At 44.1% G+C, this 21724-nt stretch overlaps 3 protein-coding genes and 2 long non-coding RNA genes across 7 annotated transcripts; 1 reads left to right on the top strand and 4 right to left on the bottom strand.

Annotated features, from left to right (window-relative positions):
* Nucleotides 1-2115: 2115 nt before the first annotated feature.
* On the bottom strand, nucleotides 2116-5738 carry LOC123440390. 3 transcript variants are annotated; one of them, XR_006630314.1, is made up of 6 exons: nucleotides 4399-5738; nucleotides 4083-4181; nucleotides 3571-3641; nucleotides 3456-3505; nucleotides 2749-2836; nucleotides 2116-2499 (listed from the first exon to the last, which is right to left on the bottom strand). It is a non-coding gene; the product is annotated as an uncharacterized LOC123440390 (long non-coding RNA). The 3 variants fall into 3 exon arrangements; XR_006630313.1 differs by having other exon boundaries at nucleotides 2116-2660; nucleotides 4087-4181; nucleotides 4399-5737; XR_006630312.1 differs by having other exon boundaries at nucleotides 4087-4181; nucleotides 4399-5737.
* A 318-nt stretch (nucleotides 5739-6056) lies between these two features.
* Nucleotides 6057-8739, bottom strand: LOC123444635. Its single transcript, XR_006631013.1, has 7 exons — nucleotides 8585-8739; nucleotides 8384-8483; nucleotides 7436-7543; nucleotides 7235-7369; nucleotides 7033-7132; nucleotides 6597-6790; nucleotides 6057-6511 (listed from the first exon to the last, which is right to left on the bottom strand). It is a non-coding gene; the product is annotated as an uncharacterized LOC123444635 (long non-coding RNA).
* A 90-nt stretch (nucleotides 8740-8829) lies between these two features.
* LOC123444634 (mucin-5AC-like) lies at nucleotides 8830-10016 on the bottom strand. Its single transcript, XM_045121422.1, has 2 exons — nucleotides 9482-10016; nucleotides 8830-8904 (listed from the first exon to the last, which is right to left on the bottom strand). Exons 1-2 carry the CDS (start codon nucleotides 10014-10016, stop codon nucleotides 8849-8851), a joined length of 591 nt encoding a protein of 196 aa, XP_044977357.1. The 3' UTR covers nucleotides 8830-8848.
* A 3276-nt stretch (nucleotides 10017-13292) lies between these two features.
* LOC123444633 (50S ribosomal protein L34, chloroplastic) lies at nucleotides 13293-15357 on the top strand. Its single transcript, XM_045121421.1, has 2 exons — nucleotides 13293-13569; nucleotides 14936-15357. Exons 1-2 carry the CDS (start codon nucleotides 13332-13334, stop codon nucleotides 15187-15189), a joined length of 492 nt encoding a protein of 163 aa, XP_044977356.1. The 5' UTR covers nucleotides 13293-13331; the 3' UTR covers nucleotides 15190-15357.
* Nucleotides 15358-15788: 431 nt separating this feature from the next.
* Nucleotides 15789-17811, bottom strand: LOC123444631 (cytochrome P450 94B3-like). Its single transcript, XM_045121419.1, has one exon. The coding sequence runs from the start codon at nucleotides 17714-17716 to the stop codon at nucleotides 16022-16024; it is 1695 nt and encodes a 564-aa protein (XP_044977354.1). The 5' UTR covers nucleotides 17717-17811; the 3' UTR covers nucleotides 15789-16021.
* Nucleotides 17812-21724: the final 3913 nt, after the last annotated feature.

The following is a 21724-nucleotide window of genomic DNA, read 5'->3' as shown; positions in this document are numbered from 1 at the left end:
ACCCTGCGGGTTCGAGAACTATGTAGACATGACCCGAGAGACTCCTCGGTCAATATCCAATAGTGGGACCTGGATGCCCATATTGGATCCTACATATTCTACGAAGATCTTATCGTTTGAACCTTAGTGCCAAGGATTCATATAATCCCGTATGTCATTCCCTTTGTCCTTCGGTATGTTACTTGCCCGAGATTCGATCGTCAGTATCCGCATACCTATTTCAATCTCGTTTACCGGCAAGTCTCTTTACTCGTTCCGTAATACAAGATCCCGCAACTTACTCTAAGTCACATTGCTTGCAAGGCTTGTGTGTGATGTTGTATTACCGAGTGGGCCCCGAGATACCTCTCCGTCATACGGAGTGACAAATCCCAGTCTTGATCCATACTAACTCAACGAACACCTTCGGAGATACCTGTAGAGCATCTTTATAGTCACCCAGTTACGTTGCGACGTTTGATACACACAAAGCATTCCTCCGGTGTCCGTGAGTTATATGATCTCATGGTCATAGGAACAAATACTTGACACGCAGAAAACAGTAGCAACAAAATGACACGATCAACATGCTACGTCTATTTGTTTGGGTCTAGTCCATCACATGATTCTCCTAATGATGTGATCCCGTTATCAAGTGACAACACTTGCCTATGGCCAGGAAACCTTGACCATCTTTGATCAACGAGCTAGTCAACTAGAGGCTTACTAGGGACAATGTTTTGTCTATGTATCCACACAAGTATTGTGTTTCCAATCAATACAATTATAGCATGGATAATAAACGATTATCATGAACTAAGAAATATAATAATAACTAATTTATTATTGCCTCTAGGGCATATTTCCAACATGAACTAGGGAGGGTACGAATTGATGACTCTTGACAATCAATGTCGAGAAAACCTTGACCATGGCCCTCTGCCTTTGGCTCCGATGAGCTTGCATAACGCCATGTCTATGAACTTCAGCGTTGATCCGACGACTAGTGCAATGATTTCACGACCACCAACAACGCTCACTACGCTTGCGAGAGGAAGAACCACCACGTCTGCGGGCACCTCTCGAGAATTTAGCTCCAAACCAAAGACGACTTGCATTGCTGCATTTCTTGGGAAGATTTTATTAATACGTATATTGAAATAATACATAGATTGAAGGGTCCGCGCCTAGACTCACCCTCTTAGAGATCGGGCTAAAAATTGGTCCTCCCGCGAAAGGGTCCCAGTCAAAACCATCGAGCATGGTCGGCCCGTAGCCGCACACGCCTCATGTTTGGCCTAAGGAGAATGGAAGGTACCACCAGCACCTACACCATTCTGCAGGGGGAACCACCACCACTTGATCTGTGCCGATGCGACCCCTACACTTCGCAACACCACCAGCGCACCCGCCAACTGTTGGCACGCCTCACAATGTTGGAGGCTGACCCAACCTAGCTGGAATCTACCCTAGTCCGTGCTGCTGCAGCCCTCGTTTTTTCTTCGAGTGAAAACTAGATGACCTCGGACGTGGGGTCTCACCAACCACCGGCACGGACCGCGCCCAGCCTCACCCTCCTAGAGCTACAAATCCGACGAGGCCCCGTGCTTTTTGATTTGCCTCGGATTTCTTTCTTTGAGTGAAGGCCGTCAAGGCTAGTTTTATTAATTACAAACTAAGGATACATGGTCTACAAGCTTATTCACTAGACATCTTGGAAGCTCGTCCACCAATTAGAAATCTTATTACAATAGGAAAAATTACTTAGCACATGCCCGCTTAATTAGCTGAACGATAACAATATTTAAAATTGACCTTCTCAATTAAGACCCCATTATTAACAAATTCTAAAAAGTTGTTGCATCCAATGACGGACCTAGAAATAAAATGAAAGGTGTGCATACTTTAATAAAAACTAGAGGCTGGGGCGCCACCTGGTGGCGCCTCCTGTGGCAGGCCTGTGCACACTTATCTTGTTTATGCACATCTTGGTCCGCCTGAGTGAAAGTTGGGTGGTGCCCTTTTCTAGCTCTTTGTTGTTTGTGATTCATGCCCAGTTACATAAAAGCAATGCTAGCCTGCTCCCAACATATTATTATAACAAAGTTTAATCGCATCATAGTCAAAGGAGCTAATTTGGTGCAAGAAAAAGAGCGGGCAGAAAAATCCTCGCCAAGGCCACAAAGAGAATTAACATACAGTGCTAACTGACAAAAAATAGAGGTAAACTGTATAGCTACAACAAGCAAAGATCTTCTAGAATGGACTTTTGTAAGACTACCTGACTACTTGCAGACTTTCAATCAAGAATATTTGACTACTTGTAGATTGTTTTTTATTTACTGTCAAATATAGTAGCAGACAGTAACACTTGCACCCTCTCGTAAAGGGTTACCTCCTCGAGGAGTTCTACAATAGTTCCACCAACTGGATCACTTTTGCGTTTTTGTCAATCCCAGCAATCTTCATAGCTAGTCAATTGATTACTTCCATGTGACCATCCATCCATGAGAGAGAGACCTGCAATTGAAAAGCTTTCTGAAAGAGGTCAAACTCACGAAATTGAAAGCACACTGCATTATCAAGAGATATATCATCTAACCAACCAACATTGGGGAAATCACCACCCAAAAAATAATTTTTCCAACGTCCTCCTTATACCCACTGCCCATGATGCTTACCTGTTTAGAGAAGTGTCAAGAGATGGTTATCTGTTGTGGTACTAAACAATAAGATGATAAAAAATAGGAAGAGATCGTAGGTTGTTACCTGCTTCCCATTAACCTCCTCCTCTCCTTGTCAGGTCACCATCCCTGCTTCCTCATGCTGCCAAGACTGCACACTCCGTGGTTGGTTCCTTCAATGTGTGGCCACAAGAGATGGTTATGCTATTATTATTCCTATAAACTAAAATATTTGTTAAACCGCACACATGATTAATAACGTATCACAATTAAAATTTTAACTTCTAGCTTGCACACATCCACCCTACACACAACTGGTACCTCCACCCAGGCTTAATCCATCATAGTAAAACAAATTAAGTACGGTTAAGCAAGCATCACTCACGCATACAATCTTCTGCTCCTTCTGTACTTGCACCATGTGGGGAACAAAATTACAGTTTGGTTAAGCAACCATCATTAAAAAAACAAGTAGCATGGGTCTGCAACTCTGCATTAATAATCATATAATTTGTACCAAATAATAAAATATGGTTAAGAGGGCTCCCTCGTACTCATATCTAATATGATTACAATATGTTCAATAAATTAACATGTCATTGTCAATCTCGAGCTATTAATTATTCTACTAACCGACTAAAATGGCAAAGCAGACATCACCATCCCCGAGCCATAAATTCTACAATGTCTAGAGTGAAGAATAAACATACGTTTTTCTCGACCTTGATGGAAATCGAACCATAGGCACCAGCAAAAATATTAAGGTTTAGCGGAAATGTTTGATTATTGTACCTTTCAACAAATGCTAATACTTGGCGCCCATTGTCTTCAGTTGCTCATGCCTGTGAGTTTAATTATTAGTAGACCGTCAGGCACAATTACAGAAATATCACATGAGTACGCATACCTTTGATTCTAGGTTCGCCGAGATTGCTGATTTCACGGATGATTTAGCACAGTCTAGTTGGGTTTGGTCAACTGCAATAAAAAATGATGTTTTAGTCAATAAATGAACCATAAAAAGCCCAATGACTGATGAACAAACATAGGAGAGTTAAAGTCATCCGTCAAAAGATAACACCAGGAGAGTTTAGGTTTAGGAACAAATGTTGCATCCTGATAATGAAATGATATCTTTGTGAGTCGCCCGTCACCAGAGTACAATAGCTAACTATGAAATATTCTGTTTTTCGTGTATAATACCACCAACTCACCGAATCTAGCAATAACTGATAAGTGAACTGCACGGTTTAACTTCTTACCCGGAAAAAGAAAAGCTACCAACTTAAATATTTGCAAGTAATCTTATCCAAATGATAACAACAAAATAAAGTTCCCACATAACATGAATCATGCATAACAGGGCCTGCTTTTCGAAAGATAAATGATACATCAACCAACAAAAGGCATAAATGATACCTACAGTTGATGTATGAATTCCAAAAATGACAGTGTTATCGTGAACATCCTTGAAAGCAGAGATCGATATGATTTGGTCAAATTCATTTACAAGGGGATCTGCACAAAGCAACCACAATTCAGGCATTAATATGGTTACTAATGCAGATACAAAATATTTCTAGTGCTATCAGAATCTGAATAATCAAAACTTTGAATAACATGCTCATGTCAGTGCATTATTAGTATCCACAAGCATCATATAATGGTTGCCATAAAATGGAATTCACTAAAAGTTGAACCACATATATGGCAATTTTCATCATTGTATGCTTACTTAGGCGTGAATGCAAGCCTTTCCCTGGAAAACACGCCGCCGCCGCCACCACCCAGAAGGGCCTGTAAAAGGTAAAATAGCTCATGTTGAATTAAACCAGAATGTTGTAGCGACATCAGTAGAAGTATTTAATTTATTATGAATCTGAAGAACAGATGCAGTAGCAAAATCGTTTTCTTTTAGCCATCCACCAGGGAGGTCGATTGCTAGAGCAACATGTGTGTTATATTTTTCAAAAAGGCACCAAATTAAGAACAAATGTACGTGTTGAATGATATCAAATAATGACATGATGAGTGACTCGAAGTCATAAAGCATTCCAGTGAACCTGCTGCCCGTCTGCATTCTCCACCATGATAGGCAGATTTTGGCTTTATTAATGTTTCAGTCTGCTATTAGAACTATTACTAATCAAACTTGTCGAACATCCGGTTATCTCATTGAAGCACATAAGAAAACGAGAAGCAAGATGGCAAACTAAAAAGGTGTGGCCGAATCCATGAATTGACCATGCAGCTAACACCTCATACAACCACCCAACATCATTTCACCCGACGACACATAAGCTAGAAACGTAATTGGGTGAATTGAAGAGAGAAAAAACAGCAGCTACATCGTAAGACTGAGCTAGAAACGTAAGTAGGTGAATGATTCCATCAGTAAAAAGAATCCCGCATCTTCCAAGCATAATATTCCACAATCTTCTCAGATCCACTTCTCTTGCCTTCCCCACGAAGTTCCTCTCATCAACGACCATGGGTAGGCGAAGGAGATGAAGCAGCAGGCTCGGTCTGCGCGTGCGCCCGCCTCCCACCGCTCATGACCGACAGATCCTTGCCTCCCGGCCGGTGAACTTGGAGGAGGGCGGGGATGAGAACACGTCTGGGCAGGAGGAAACGCATAGGGGACGGGTTGACAACGACAATTTTTCCAACGCACCTGGCGACGGTGGAAGGCGAGTTCCGGGACACTGCGCTAGCACCACCATCGCCGGTTCAAGCGGAAGAGGCCGCGGCTGGTGGGAGGAGGCCACAAGAGAGAGAAGGGAATGGGAGAAGGAGGAGGAACCCTTGCCGTCACTCGAGGAGAAGACGAGAGAAAGATATTTTTTAGAAGACTAGTACAAATGTCCGTGCGTTGCACCGGGCGAAGAAAAAGGCACAACGAGCTTTATATCGGTAATAAGGTAAAAGTGATTATTGCTTTTTGTAGAATCAAGTTTGGACGTGAAGAAGCCAACTTAGCGTTCTTCATCATATGGAAGAGAAGTTTTGCATGGAATAGTTTGTCAATGGTTTTTTTTGTAAACATGAAAATTTCCTTATTTTTAATAGAAGTTAAGGTTTCCATCAAAATTGGAACACTTCTTTAATAATCTTAAATGTTTATGAAAAGCAGAACATTTCTCTAAAAAAACATCCTTCAACAGATGTTTTTCTTTAAAGAATGTTTTAATTTTTTTGTACATTTTAAAATAATTTTTTAGTAAAAATGGATTTTTTAGAATTCTTATGATTTTAAAACAAGTGCAAACATATTTTTTTGAAACACAATTGTGTGAACATGTGTAAAACCATGAATTTTTTTAAACTAATGTCACGAAAAATAAGGAAAGTTACAATCTCACAAATAGGTGATACAACATAGTGCTGCAATCCTAGCAAAAGGGCCCGTGCGTTGCATCGGGTGTAAAAAAATAAATATAGGCTTAGACACCTGAAATAATACCACTAAAAACCACATTGCAATGGGCTCGTGCGTTGCGCCGGGTGTAAATAGCTTCAGATATATTTCACTTAGCCAGAAAAATAATAGGAAACTAAAATAAAATAAAATCGATGGTCATGGCTGGCTGTTAATTAGTGTTAGTGTTGTACGACCAACAAACGAGAAAACTTGCTACTTAAACTGCTTCTTGGAAATAACCAACAACTTACTAAGAAGAAGTAATAGATGTAACAATTGGAAATATAAATTTTATCTTAGGACCGGAAAAAGGATTTGCTCCTGACTTATGAACTTGTATCTATATGTTTGCATTAGGCGCCTGGGTGCTAGGATGGTTATGCTTTAGACTTTCACAAGCATATTCATTCATGTCCACAGCCCATTTCTGCACAAGAACAACATTAAGATTGTCAGTTATGATACCTTCAGGGTCAGCTAAAGTATTAGGACGTCATAGTCACAAAACGTACAGTATTTAGATTTATGCCGGACAATGCAGCACCCAGGCAAAGCCCGGTTGACATGGCACCACATCCAGATTAAAGATCCAGCAGAGTTGTTGTTTCCCTTCGTGCACTAGATGATGCCGCAGGGTCAGCCACTGGTTTCCCCTCTTCACAGGAAATATCTGATGCTACTTCACTGTCTGTTGCACCATCATTTTCTACAACAAAATAAACATGACATGATTTTTCATGGTATACAATGTTTATCAATACTGTCCTGTACAAGTTGTACTAATTGAGATGTATTAAATCAGTACTGTCCTGTACAAGTTCAGTTAAGTTCATGATCACGCCATCCAAGTCTATATATCTTTTAAGATGCTTACAAGTAATAAAAAATAAACTAAGTGGTATACATATTATGATTGCAACAGATCTAAGTAATTCCAGAGATGGTTACCTGCTGGAATAGTTTCAAATGTTGAATATGCAACCGAGTAAGACATTTCGTAATACAAATCAGAATTTGATATTAACTGATCTCTTTCTTGAGGTGTCTTCTGTAAATGTTTCACAAAATAACAACAAAAAGATCAGTAGTAGCATGACAACTACTATGTGGTAAAAATTCTTTTGCTTGAAAGAAAGAACAAATAACTTACACTTGGATCAACATAAATGATATTTACTTTAGAAATTATTGACTCAATGACATTGTCATTCTTTTCCTCTGAAAGGAATACACGCTTTGGGTCATGATTATGATCATGGACATCCAGCAACTCCTGTGAGATAACCTGCAAATTTGCCTTAGGCAGATGCTGAATTGTTGTTTAGGAAAAAAACACCTCCATGACACATACCGTATCTTCCACACGGAAAAACCAACGGCATGTGAAATATAATCCATTATCTGTCCCTTCAAAAAACTATGTAATCCGGCCAATGTAGTTTTCCTCATTCGGACCAGCCTGCAGTCACTCAAAATAATAGCATGATTAGAAAACTTCGTTAAAACAGAGCTTGTTAGAAGGCGAATGCATAGAAAATGATAGCATACAAACTATTTTGAATTATACCGTTCATGCAAACGAAAAAAAAACTTGAACATTATACATGACATTTCTTAAAATTCGAAGAAACACAGATCAGATTCACACATGCTAATATGGGACAATAAATTTAAACATTTTAAATGAAGGATGAACACGAGAAAAGAGAGCTGTATGGTGCGAAATCAGGAAGAAACCACTTAATAGCTAGAAGGATCAAGATATAATTTAAGAACACATGACCACAGAGTGAATTCAAACACGTGAAAAAGGTTAACAAAATCTTTCAGAGTAAATGATAAAGCCTCTCGGTATATATGGTGCAAGAGGGACCAAAGAAGACAAACTTGTAGTCCTAATGTACTAACCTAGAACCTTGACAATCAACAATCAATAAATTCAGAAGTTGATTTATTACATGCACGTCTTTAATCACGCACCATGCATCATCTAACAGAATTTAGTTTATATGCAAATTTTATTGGTATACATAGTACAGTATCCTGAGTGAATGCATTTTGTTGTCACAAATTGAATGTGGAAGCTAACAGCATGCCAGGAACAAAAGAAGCACAACATTTCATCAATCAACTTAGCCAAAATGGCAACACAAACTGTATTAATCATGTTAATACGCTGCAATCATGTACAAACCTTCTAGCTAAGAAGATAATGGCAGTACATTAAGAATCGGTACAAGTAATAAATATAATGAACGAACTAAGTAATAACCATTAGAACTCAGTGCAAATGGTTCACCTTCACATAGACATCATCACTGAGCTTGAAGATTGCGTCATCCACACAAGAAGATGTATAGTGGCATCGCGCAGCGATTTCCTCCTCCGGATCATTAGATCTGCATGCATAAATGGACGATCCGGTTCACATGTTAAAAACAGCACAAAATTAGCCCCATTTACAACAATGTGAGATCATCAAGAGCGAAACAAGACATACCGCCTAGCGTGCGAATCGGAAACCTGCGGCTGAAAGTAGAGGAAATGTTTTCAGTCGGGATTTCTAGCGCATGCATGAAAGAATAATATGATGCGCGCTTGCTGCTCCCGGCTAATCAACTAACTTCCTGATCAAAGTATGAAAGCAACACAACTGTTTACATGTTAGTGTAAGCCTGCAATTAAGGTCGGTCGAGTGCTTCTTCCATGCATGACGATGACACTGATTTGTACTTGCCTAGCTGAAAAGCAGTATAAAGCCATGTCAACATATACTACTTGGTTGATTTATGTTCATTTCCAATCCAATTGGTAGCATAACTGCAGAAAAACAGTGTATGTATAGTTGTATACTGATTAGATATAATCGACATCATGTAATTAAGGCAGGCAATCCAGCACTACAGGTTGGCAAGTAATTACAAGTGGAATATCAGACAAGGCAACTTAACAGCAGTATAGTTATTACCAACCCACAAGCTAAAGTCTGACGATAACATTTGAACATATATGTAGACAACTTCAGTACTAAAAGACAGTCGAATCGATCAATTTCACATAACTATTAGGCACATTATTAGCATAATAATATACTGTACAATGCATATTATTAGTATATAGTACCCACCACCGACCGGCAAAAATGTACTGTAGAATGCAAATTTTAGTTGGGATGAATCCAAGAATATGTATACATACAACCAAAGCACGAACTGGTTTCTCCTTTTAGTACCCAAGTTCATTCAGTTATATGTTTTCCTTGGCTACAGAACAAGGCAAGCAATAGGCATACTTGGTACAAATACAATGCAACACATCCATTTTCTGGAAAATAAACAGAGTACAACACGAGTAGCAGAGCATGACCAGATTCTTTCGGTGGAACAAGAAAGCATACCTGAAGAAGAAGAGGCTGACGGAGCGAGGGCAGAAGCGGAGGTCGCCGAAGTACCCGTCGAGGACGACAGAGGTGCAAACGAGGTGATCAGCGGTGCCTCCGCGGCCGAGGAAGCCATGGAGGACGAGCACGTTTGGGCAGCCAAGGGCGTCGTCGAGGGGCGTAAGGATATCGACGCCTCGGGCGCCAAGGGAGCGACGACGACGGCCCTAGAAACCGTGGTGGATGCCGGCGCAGAAGACGCCACCGTGGTGGGTGCTGGCGAGCAGTAAGAGGGGGACGCCAATCCCGGGGATGTCTGTGCGTGAGTCACGGACACAGAGTAGGAGGATGGAGCTAGCACAGAAGCCAAGGGCACGGAGGAAATAGTAGACGCGGAGCTGGCCAGAATCCCCGTCGATGTCGAGGACGACACAGGCGAAGTCGCGAACGCGGAGGCGGAGCTCGCCGAAGTCCCCGTCGATGTCAAGGCCGACACAAGCGAAGGCGCGAACTCCTCCAGCTTGTCCCCCATCTTCTTCCCCAGGTCCATCATCCGGCTCCGCCTCCCGCTCTTCCGCTTTGCGTCATCTCCAACAGAGGCCACTGCTGCCGCCACCGCCTGCTGCTGCTGCTGCTGCTCCCCCGCGGGTATGATGGCCCTCAGGGAGGTGTACAGCGGGGAGCCCGCACTGCTCTCCGAAGTCGCGCCCTCCTGGAGCCTCTCCGTGGCCAGCAGCAGGCGGTCCGGGAGTTGTGCACGCACCGCTCCTGAGGACCAACCACATCTCCGTCTCCCTTGCCGACCAATCAACCACGCCCCGCGCCACCGCACACGCCGCCTTCTTCCCCCTCATCCATCCACCCGCGCGATCCTCCCTCTCCTCCTTCCAGTCGCCATGACCAGCCGCGCCGGAGACCGCGCCCTCCCGGCCAAACCCGATCCGGAGGTGCCGTCCCCGATGAGCGCTCACGACTTCCCGGCCGACCTCCTGCGGGCGGTCCAGCACCGGCTCCCGCCCACGGACGTCGCGCGGGCGGCCTGCGTCTGCCAGCTCTGACGCGCCGTCGCCTCCGACCGCGCCATGCTGGAGGCCGCCTTCCGCGCGCCATGGGGCGTGCGCCGCGTCCTCGGCGACCCGGCCACCAGGGCCTTCTGGCGCGCCGCATCCCTCGCCCGCGTGGTCTGAGTCACCGTCGCCGACGTTGACGTAGAGCACGTCGGGGCGGGCTTGGGCCAGCGCACGGCCTCCAGCGCGTGGCCCAGCTCCCCCGCCGCGGCCAGCCGCCCCCTGTGGTGGAGAAACGCGCACGGATAAGGGACCGGTGGTGGAGAACATAAGGGGGTTTTCTGTAAATGCAAAAAACGATTCGTTTTTTGACTCAAAAAGGACCGCGGGTTGAATACTAGAAAAGCGAGGGGTGTTTTTGTAAAATAACCACGACGGACGACAGAAACGCTCCACGCTTTATTATTAGGGGAGATGAGAGAGACGTGGGACGTATTTACCTTGGGGAGGTGTTATCCTGCGATAGATCCTGCCATAGTAAAATCGTGGACGTGGCATACGTGAGAGGATGCCCTTCGTGCGTAGCTTCTTGTTGTTGATGAGTTCTATTTCAATTAGCTTGCACATGCCTTAAAAATCAGCTCATTTTTACATGGGACAAAAATGTTTTCCAAACATCTTGGTGTGCCATGGCACACCTCGCACGCCCCCTCGATACGCCACTGGCTGCATCCACCACCTATTTTGTCCATTAAAGAAATTGATCACATTTAGGGAGTCCAATTACGCCTCCACACATTCGAAGGCCACATTGTTCATAAGATTTAGACCATCTCTCATCACCATAGCCTCCACTGTCATCACATCTGCATAATGCATAATAAATTTGCATTGTGTTGCTAATAGAGTACCTTTCATCTCCAATAACCAAAGACGTGGCACCCATGCCTCCTTAATTGAGTGCCTCGATGTGAATGTTTCCGCCTCCATGGGAATTTTTGTTCGTCATTGGACTAGCTTTTGATGCTAGTAGAACTAGATGACCTGTTGCGTGAATTAGCAGAGACCAGTTGAAGACCAGAAATTAAGTGAACTATTTGGAGGGTTTTTTCCTCAATTGTTTCCAAATGATTGCATTCGTGCTGTGTTGGTATTTGACTTGACGAGAATAACCCCATAGCTTTGTTTGGCGACAGTCAGCTTGTTTGCTTGAGCAGGAAAATAGTCTGTGATATATATTTGTATTCTCCGACCTTTCCTCATCTCGAACAAAGCACAAGGGCTACACCGTCCCGGCAATAGGTATCCCGTACCCGACAAAGCGTCACCCAACATCCAAATTCGACGCTCCAATAAAGCATAAGGGTCACCAGGTCGTAGCAAAAAGGCACCCGAACCTAGCAAATGGCCATCGGTACCGGGAAAGCGGCCACGGGACCAAACGACCTTGCGCCCGACCAGAAATCACATGAGCATGAGGAAGCCAAAACAAGATGCACATTTATAAGCGCAAACTCCGACCCAAAGATGCCTGTTGGTGGCGGTGGTGACGTCGCTTGCCGATTACTGAAACTTCACACGAGAGTATATTGGCCACCCATGTTTGATATCCCAAAAATTCAGGGTTTTTAAAATTTTCCTGGTGTGTTTTTTAGTTTAATAGTCACTAGCACAAGGACCCATGCGTTGCAATAGAATAATTCATAATCTCCAATGCCATGACCATATTTTGCTGCAACATCGAGATAAACTATCACTCTAAATCTTATGAAACCGTGAACATTTTTTTAAAATCATGAACTTTTTTAAACTCATGCACATATTTGACATTGTGAACAATTTTCAAATTTGTGAACACTTATACAAATTTTCGAACATTTTCTAAAATCTAGATTTTTTTTGAACTTATGGACATTTTATACTATTTGCAAAATAAATTTTAAAAATTGTGCACATTTAAAAAAAATCTTGAATCGGTGAACAATTCTAGAATAGCCAAACATTCCTAGAATTGGCAAATATTTTTTTCAAAATTGGTTAAACCATTTTTGGAACTTACGAACATTTTTCTGACTTAGCAAATAATGTATAGAGTATAGATATAAGGAAGAGGCGGAGCAACCGAGTGCGCCAAATCCTCTTCCTCTCTACAACTTCGTACTATCTACAACAGCCCACACCAAGAGTATGACAAAGGAATCAAATGACATTTATTATAGTGGCCAATAACATTTCCTCTTGAGGCTTTCATACATCATATTTCTTCTTGCCCAGGGGCAGAGCCAGGGCGGCAGCACGCCCCGGGCCGTCTTCAAGCACATCCACTGGTTTTGGGCCTCACAATCTCAAGTAACACTATAGTCAACAAGGTAGTTGAGCCTTACGCCCCGGGCCCAGGCCCTAGGTGCGTGTGGCCTGTCTCCGCCCCTGTTCTTGCCACCATCCTCAAGCTATCTCTTCTCGTCCTTTGACATTTTAAATTTTGAACTATGGCCCCACTTCACATTTTCCTAATGCTCCTCCCCACTATTGGATTATTTTTGGGGTTTGTGAGCTTGATTTGTCTTTGCATCTGGTGTAACAGCACGGATGCTTAACTTTTTTTTTTTGAGGGGTGCACGGATACTAGTCGAGGGTAATAAACACGAGCTCAAGAGATTTGTTTTTTTGTTTTTGGGAGATTCGGGATGAACGCAGCCCAGAGGCAGAGAGAGGCCCGCCCGAGTTAACAAGCGGGCCTTGCTAACAGGTTAGCCGCCCAAAATTAAGGCCCATGAAGCCCAGACATCTTATCCAGCCGTGGATATGATAACAGCAGCATCGAGTGTGAGAGGCTAGCCCGCACTCCAACTGCACAGACAATGGCGTTTGCCCTCGCCTCCCCAATGGCGTCCCTCTCGCTCCACTCCGGGAGGATCTCGGCGGTGGCTATCGGCGGCGGTCTCCGCCCCCATAAGGCTGGCCCCATGGGGGCCTCCGCCTCCCCGTTTCTCCGGAGCTCATTCATCTCCTCCTCCTCCACCTCCTCCGCCTCCACCTCCTCGCTCTCGGCTGCGGTCTCGGCGTCGCTCGCCTTCACCTCTGCCTCCTCGTTCGGCGGTGAGAGAAACTTCTCCTTCCCTCTGTCACGAGGGGAATTCCTTATCGAATGTGTTTGATATGTTGGTACTTTTCCGCAAGTCTTATTGGGTCGAGGGGTTGGGGTTGGAGGGGAAAGTTACCTGCGATGGAAATGACGGGTTTGAAACGTAGACCAGTAGATGTGTGTAAACTATGGATGTTCCGCTGTTGCACAATGCGGCGGTGCTGTATAAGTATTATTCTTAGCTTTTCTGCGGCGCGCTCTACAAATTCAGTGACAAGAAGAGTCGAATATTCTGAAGACAGGGTGAGCCTGCATAGTTGTGGACTCCTTCACATCCCATTTGGTACTTGCTGTATTTGTCCAAAACTGTAAACCGAAGAATTTAGGCACTTCGATTTTGGTTTAGCGTGTTGAAGGAAAATGTACCTCAGCAGGTATTCACAAACTTAAACGTCTCACAACCAATTTCTACCGGTTTCATTTTTTGTTTTCATGATGCAGTGTAACCTCCGATTTTATTAGACAATAGAAATTGCAAATTCTCACAAACAAGATAACATATTGGCATATAACTGTGGTTCTTGTTTTGTTAATTAGAACTAAAAACATGGGATACAAGTAGTATATGTATCTGAATTCGAGGGCCTGAAACCCTTAATCATATAGACGATGGAAAGTCTCATAGATCCTTAAGATATAATTGTAGCTCAGGTTTTCTTAACTACCACTCAATTTTTGGGAAGCAACTGCACATGGCTGAATAGCAGACTGATAATGTAATAAAATGTTTACCACAGTTAAACAATATACAGATAACTTCAAGAAGAAGATTCTCAAGCTTCAATACCTGCTCATTCCCAACCAGTTTAGCTACCACCTAAATGGTTAAAAGTGACCCTGTATGCTTCTAAACTCAGCACAACAATCAACAATGTTATATTAAATGAACTAGCTAAAAGGGGAATGAACCAATTGAATATAGTAGAATATGTCTAAACACAATAAAGTAATCTTCAGAGGACAGCCAAATGCAACTAATAGTTTGTTGGAATACGTTTGTTCTGAACTTTGATTTAGCAAGATTTCGATTTATGTAGAACAGCAACTGTGGAGAGACACTGTGATTGAATTAAGGACTGCATCGAGTTCTGGGTTACCAAGCGAAATCATGTTTTTAGTTGTAGCATGTGGTGTAGAGCTTCTCTTTTGATCTGTTATAGCAGTTACCTAATGATGAAGTAGAGGATTTAGGTCTTTTGTAACAACTGCCTTTTCCTCCATAATACGGTAAAGCATATCACAAGAAGAAGATTTTATGTGTCAAATCTTAGTGTTGGTTATGTAAACTGATTATTATATGTTTTTCATTATGTATGCCAGGTTCATCTTTGGGAATTGAGTTCAGTTACAACAGATTAACAACACGAAGACCTCGTGGTCTACAGATTAGGGCCGGAAAGGCTGCCCTCTGCCTGACTAAGAGGTCAAGATCTAGGAAGTCACTTGCCCGTGTGCATGGTTTCCGAAGGCGGATGCGGACTACTGCTGGAAGAAGGGTTCTGAAGCGTAGACGTGACAAAGGAAGGAAGATCCTCTGCACAAAGTCAAACTCACCCACTGGGACAAAGTATTGATTACAGCGCAATGTGAGGCGTTATGTATTCCAGCTGTAAGTTTTACTCTTTTTGCACGCCATGTTCGCAGCCATGTTCATCTGTAACAATTGCTGCACATCTTTTCCCTGTTACTTTGGTTGATAACTTGGTATCTGAACTAAATTCCAACACTGGTACAGTTTATCCTTTTTTGGTTGTCAGTCCTTAATGCTACGTTGTTTTGTGTATATCATCTTGACCGCTGCATTGTACAGCTTTGTAGGACCTGAATGCTATTTATCATCCAAGTATTTTTGTGCAGTAGAACAACTTGGTGCTTATCTATACCCTTACAGTCTTGGGAACACCTCTTTGGTTGAACTCTTCAGGCAGTCACTGGAATGCATTTATCTCCTATGCTATCATGTACTCTCTCCGTTCCTAAATATAAGTCTTTTTAGACATTCCAATAGGGGACTACATACGGAGCAAAATGAGTGAATCCACACTCTAAAATATGTCTATATACATCTGTATGTAGTTTAATAGTGAAATCTCTAGAAAGACTTATATTTAGGAACGGAGGGAGTACTAGCTAAATACCCGTCCGCTGCTACGGGCTGGATTTTTTTTTCATATTTACAATACAGTTGAGTGGATTAAACTAATGCAAAACAACACACACTTTTATGGTCTCTAAATACATATTTAGTACCAGTACCTGCTTGCTCTTCGTTGAGTCATCTAGTGAAGATGTGGAGTGCCTGAATCCATGGTACCTCAAGACAAGCTAGAACCTGATTATGTAGAACTAAGACCAGTAGGCAAGAGGGAGGAGCAACCTGTAGGCAAAGGGAACATGCCTAGCTGTTCAGTGCCCCCTCTTCTTCACTTGCATCGGCAAGCCGCCCTCCATCCGCAAGGTCACGGAGAACACAAGCCCTGGCCGGCTCTCGCCTCGGACGAACTGGAAGCTGAACTTTTCCAACACGCAGGCGGCGATGGACTTCATCTGTATGTAAGCCATCTCCTTGCCGAGGCACATCCTCGGCCCGGCATGGAAGACCGGGTACTTAAACGAGCTCTCTGGCCGGAACGCACCCTCCTCATCCAGCCACCGCTCTGGCCGGTACTCTGTACAGTCCTCGCCCCATATCTCCTCCAACCGCGCCATGGCATATGCGCTGTAGGAGACCTGCCAACCTTTGCCGACAAACGTGCCATCGGGCAGGACGTCGTCGTGCTGGCAGCAACGCGAGTCCATGGCCACGGGCGGGTATAGCCGCATAGACTCCGTGACCGCTGCGTGCAGGTAGTGCATCTCGCGCAGCTCGTCCAAGTTGAAGGCTGCATCCGCACTCCCACTGGATGCTCGCACCGCGCATATCTCGCGCACAATCTTGTCCTCCACCTCGTGCCGGCGGGACACGAGCCAGAAGAACCAAGTGAGCGCCGACGAGGTCGTGTCCCTCCCGGCTATGATGAAGCTGGTGACCACATCACGAAGGCTCTCGTCGCTGTGCTCGCCGCTGGAGACGAATCGTGAGAGGAAGTCGTCCTTGCGTGCCAGCCCGGCCGCTCCCCTCTCGCTGCGGTCACGGATGATTCTGTCGACGTAGCCGTGGATCGTGGCGAGCGCCTTGCTCATCCGCCTCTCCGGTCCCATGTTGAGTAGCTTCTTGACCCGCCATGCCCACTTGACCGGCGACATGAACCGGGCCATGACCATGATCTGCGCGTCGTCCAAGGCATGCATGAACTCCGCACGCCCATTCACCCCCAGGCCATCGTCGGTGAGGCACGCCGGGTCCTCGTCAAAGGCAACGCAGCAAATGTTGTCGAACGCGAAGCGCTCGAGAACGTCCTGCATGTCCAGCGTCAGGCCTTCTAGCTCTGCCCGGGAGAGCAGCGGCAGCAGCCGCTCGACGACCTCGAACCGGACAGTGCTGACAATGAAGTTCCTCAGCGACCGCTTGCTGAACTCGTAGCTGGCGGCCTTGCGCTGCGAGAGCCATTGGTCGCCGTCGGAGTTGAAGATGCCGTGGCCGAGGAAGTCCGCCATGGTAGACACCACGAACTCACCCTTGGGGTAGTTCTGGAAGTTGGTCTTGACGATGTATTCCACATTGGCTGGGTTTGCGGTGATGGCGCCGGCCACGAGGCCAAGGCTCTTGAAGTCGAAGACCATGGTGTGCGTGGGGCAACGAGCGACGACGCCGGCCGACCACTCGACGAGGCAGTCCTGGTTCTTGACGAAGTGTGGGAGCGTGCCGATGATGGGGTAGGCCTTGAGGCCGTCGGCGTGCGGTTGCCTCCTGGTGTCCCGACGTAGGCGGAGGATGCAGAGTAGAGGTAGGAGCAGGAGGAGCAGAGCCGAGGTCAACGAAAGCTCCATGGGGAGCGAGATCTCAGGCCTGCCAAGTTCAAACTGTAGGAATGAATTGGGTGCTTGGCACTTAGCACAAGAAAGGGGATTCTGAAGTAGTAGAGTTGTTGCATCTTTGATGTTATAGTATAACCATTTATCTTCCGTGTTGGACTGTGTGTATCTACTCCCTCCGTCCATGCTCTTTATATTATGGGGCGGAGGGAGTATTAGTTATGTAGGAGAGGGCAAACTCGTGCCGCTGTATCACATTGATGCGACGATGCAATGAAATTTCTTTCATCAACAAATATAATCATTTTTCTCTTTTATTTTTTCTGGTTTAGTTGGAACTTGTGCTGGATGAGTACCGAGTCTTTAGCTTCAGTAACAAGTCCAGGGCAGTCGTGGATGAAAGACTGACTGGGCTGGTGTAATTAGTTTGGAAACCAAGCAATGCTGAAAATGCTCTCGTTGGTTTCTCCGCATGACAGGCATTTGTCCATGGCCATGAGAAACTACAAGTTTAGGTGATTCCTAGCAACTATAAGCAAATGAACCATCAACTAAAACGGGGCAAATTAATCAGATAAATCACTTGGACACAGACTGAACCATGAACAAAGACCAGTCAACTATGATGTCCACAACCAAACAAACTGACAGCTCTTCGTTTTGAAGAAAAGAAGTTTATATCCCGCTGCTCTTGAATAGTTGGTGCTGCTTCGGTCGGTTTATCTGCTACCTGATTCGTTCAACTGCGACTGAACCATGAACAAACACTAACAATTATGATTGCTCACAACTGGTTCATTTAATACCTGGCATATAAAAACCTGTGCTTGAGGCATGGATTATTCATATAACTGCCTGAAATGGTTTTTTCGTACAGGGATCAAACCTTTTTTTTAGTTCATCAGGGAGTGATTCCCTGATTCCAGCCTATAATAAACAAGTTAAACCACATAGAATAACAGTTAGTTCAGGGTCATTACTGACCCGACGAAGTATCAACTTCTTCTTGTAACCATTATCCACACGAGAAACTCATGAGTCATGACAAGTTAGTTACTTTGTATGTACGTACGGTGCACTGCAACCAGCAGTCACGCTATAACGATGAGGGTCTGAGCAATCTGGCGTTTTTTTTTTTTTTTGACAAAACTAGCGCGCTATATTGATTAAGACATCAAAACACAAAATCTCCCAGATCAGGTCTGGAGCAGAATGAAAAATAGAACATCAAGTAGCACACTCAAACGACCTAGCTAGGATATGCGCCGAGTAGTTCATGTTGGAATTATTGGGCTTTAGTCTATTTGTTATATCCAACAATTCCTAGGAAAGTCCCATATGTCCATGTGACACGTTCATGCTTGAGAAGAAAGAAGCTGAAATATTTTGCACTACTGGAAAACAAAACCAAATGGTTGTAAATGCCCCATTCATCTCTCGTTGATTTCATTAATGTTTCAGTTTTGTTGCTCCGTTAGTATTATGGTTTCGCTTCCTTCATTCTGTGTGTGTTACCATCCTTTCGTCTTCTCATGCAAGAAGGAAGTTGAAAACCGCTTGCACTAATGGAAAATGAAACTGAGAGTCGTGAATGTTTCAATTCATCTCTTCACTAATGTCACTAATATCTTAGTCCCATCTTTTCGTTAGTGTTTCGGTTCCGCTACCACTTCCTGAAGTATATAAGAGAAGTCGATCCCCTTCTGCTCCATATATGCTCTCCTACCCCTGATTCCAAAATTTTGTGCCGCCTACCGCTTTCCCTCGCTTCTCGGCATGCACTAGAAAGTGAGACAGCAGGGCTCCGAAACTCCGCATCTTGTGATCCGGTATGGAAGAGGGATGATCAGGTTTTTGGGGAGCACCCTTGCATGACTATTTGATCCTTATTCATCGGGGCTGCGAACATCGACATCCCCGCCAATGAGTTCCCAACAATGACTACTTCCCCGACGTGGGTCACCTCCTCGGTGACATGACGAACGTAGCACCCGCATCCTTTTTATCTGCTCCATATGTCATTTTATCCCCTCTGTCAAGATTAGCGTTTGGTTTATTGCTAGTAGCAATTGATATGAATATGATACTTGTTTCTTATCATCTTGATCATGACTAGTTTCAACAATTTGTTGCTTGTTTTGGTTATCATCGCTATTATGTTATTCATATTTTATCCACTGTTTTCTAGAATAAAATTAATGGAATATTCCTTGATTATTCATCAATTCAAAAACCTGATACGTGTAGGCAAGGAATTTTTCTCCAATTGCACTTGCTGCGATTCTCAAGCCTGCTACGTTTGAGGGTGTGAATTATAGGAGGTGGTGTGTGAGGGTAGTTGTTTGGCTTATTACCATGAATTGTTTTCATGTCTGTAAGTGAAAGCTAGAGGTAGAGCTCACTGTTGAACAAGAGCAAGCTTTCAAGGCTACAGACACCCTCTTTCGAGGTGTTGTTATCAATGTTCTTGGTGACAAGATTGTTGATCCCTTCATGTCCATCATAATCGGTATGGATATGTGTGATGCACTTGAGGCCAAGTTTGGGGTCCCAGACGCAGGAAGTGAGTTGTATGTCATGGAGCAATATCATGATTACAAGATGATTGATGTCTGCTCTGTGGTTGAGTAGGCTCGTGAGATTTAGTCGGTGTATCAATTGTGTGTTACCGGACAAATTCATTGTTGGAGGCATCATTGCCAAGATTCCTCCTTCATGGAGGAATTTTTTCACCTCTCTGAAGCACAAGAGGCAAGAGTTTATTGTTGTCAATCTGATTGGCGCTCTTGATGTGGAAGAGAAGGCGAGGGCGAAAGATACACATGCTCATTTCCATGAGGAGAATTCTAGTGCCAACATGGTACAGAAGAAGAATTTCCAACCCTGAAGATTTAAGAACAAGAACAACTATGTGTACAAAGGAAAGTTTGAAGGCAAGAATAAAGCCCCACAATCTGCCAACTTCAAGAAGAACGAGACCTATAAGATAAGAGGAAAATTGCATCTACACAGTGGACATGATCATTCGGCTTCATCAGGCAAGGACCGTTGGGATATGCATCGCGTCCAATGAGAACAACGACAAGAACACTAATGTTGTTATTAGCGATGTTGAGATGAAAGATGCAGCGTATGGTAAATTTCTTACGGTTCTTTCAGTATGGCATTCTCCCGATTGATGGATTGACACCGGTGCCAATATACATATGCATTTTGATATCAACATGTTTCTTCTTGCCAGGTTGCAAGAACTACACTCGTGCTGATGAGAAATGGGTTACATGCTTTTGTTTATGGTGTTGGTCGATCTGAAGTTTACTTTGGGAAAGACTGTGCGGCTAAAGAACGTGCAACATGTCACATCTATAAATAAAAATCTTGTCACCGGCTGTGGTTTGTGTCGAAATGGCTATAAGTTGGTATTTGAGTCCAGTAAGGTTGTAATGTATAAATGTGACGATTTGTTGGAAAGGACTATGAGTGTGGAGGCTTGCTCCACCTATCTTTGTCAGACTTCTGCACTAAAATTATTAATCATGTTTGTAGTGAAACTAAATCAAATGTTTGGCGTTCGCGACTGTGATAGCCTGGCTTATTAGTGATGATAGACTACTCATATCAATAAGGAATTTTCCGGAGCCCATTCAAACAGAACTCCCAGGTTAAGCATGCTCGGCTTGGAGTAGTTCTAGGATGGATGACCAACCGGGAAGTTGATCCCGGGTGCGCACGAGTGAGGACAAAGTGCGCAGAAAAGACTAGTATTGATATGTGGGGCCAGTCTAGATCCTGCCAGGAATAACGACTGCCGATGGGTGTATCCGGGGCGTTACAAGTTGGTATCAGATTCGACCCTCGTGGTTACACGGATGTTTGCGGACTGATGTGCGGTCATGTTGTTCATGATGTTTGTTACCCGTAGTGGCACACGACATGGCACATGTACTGGACTGGAAGCACAGACGTTTATGTCAAGAGGGAACACTCGTGTGGCCCGACGAGGACGTCAGTTCCTTAGAGTGGTGGTGTATGTGATATCCTGGCTTATTAGGGATGATAGATGCTACTGCAACAAAAGACCTTCCAACGGTGCCAGAAACACGTGCTGACGGGAGACTGTTCTTGTCTTGATACTCCTCAGCAACAACACCAGGAATCCTTGTGCTACGACTACGCCTTTAGGGACTTCCTAGG

The sequence above is a fragment of the Hordeum vulgare genome, chromosome 3H (genome assembly GCF_904849725.1).
Source record: "Hordeum vulgare subsp. vulgare chromosome 3H, MorexV3_pseudomolecules_assembly, whole genome shotgun sequence".
NCBI classification, from domain to species: Eukaryota; Viridiplantae; Streptophyta; class Magnoliopsida; order Poales; family Poaceae; genus Hordeum; species Hordeum vulgare.
This window is presented reverse-complemented; position numbering and strand designations above follow the sequence as displayed.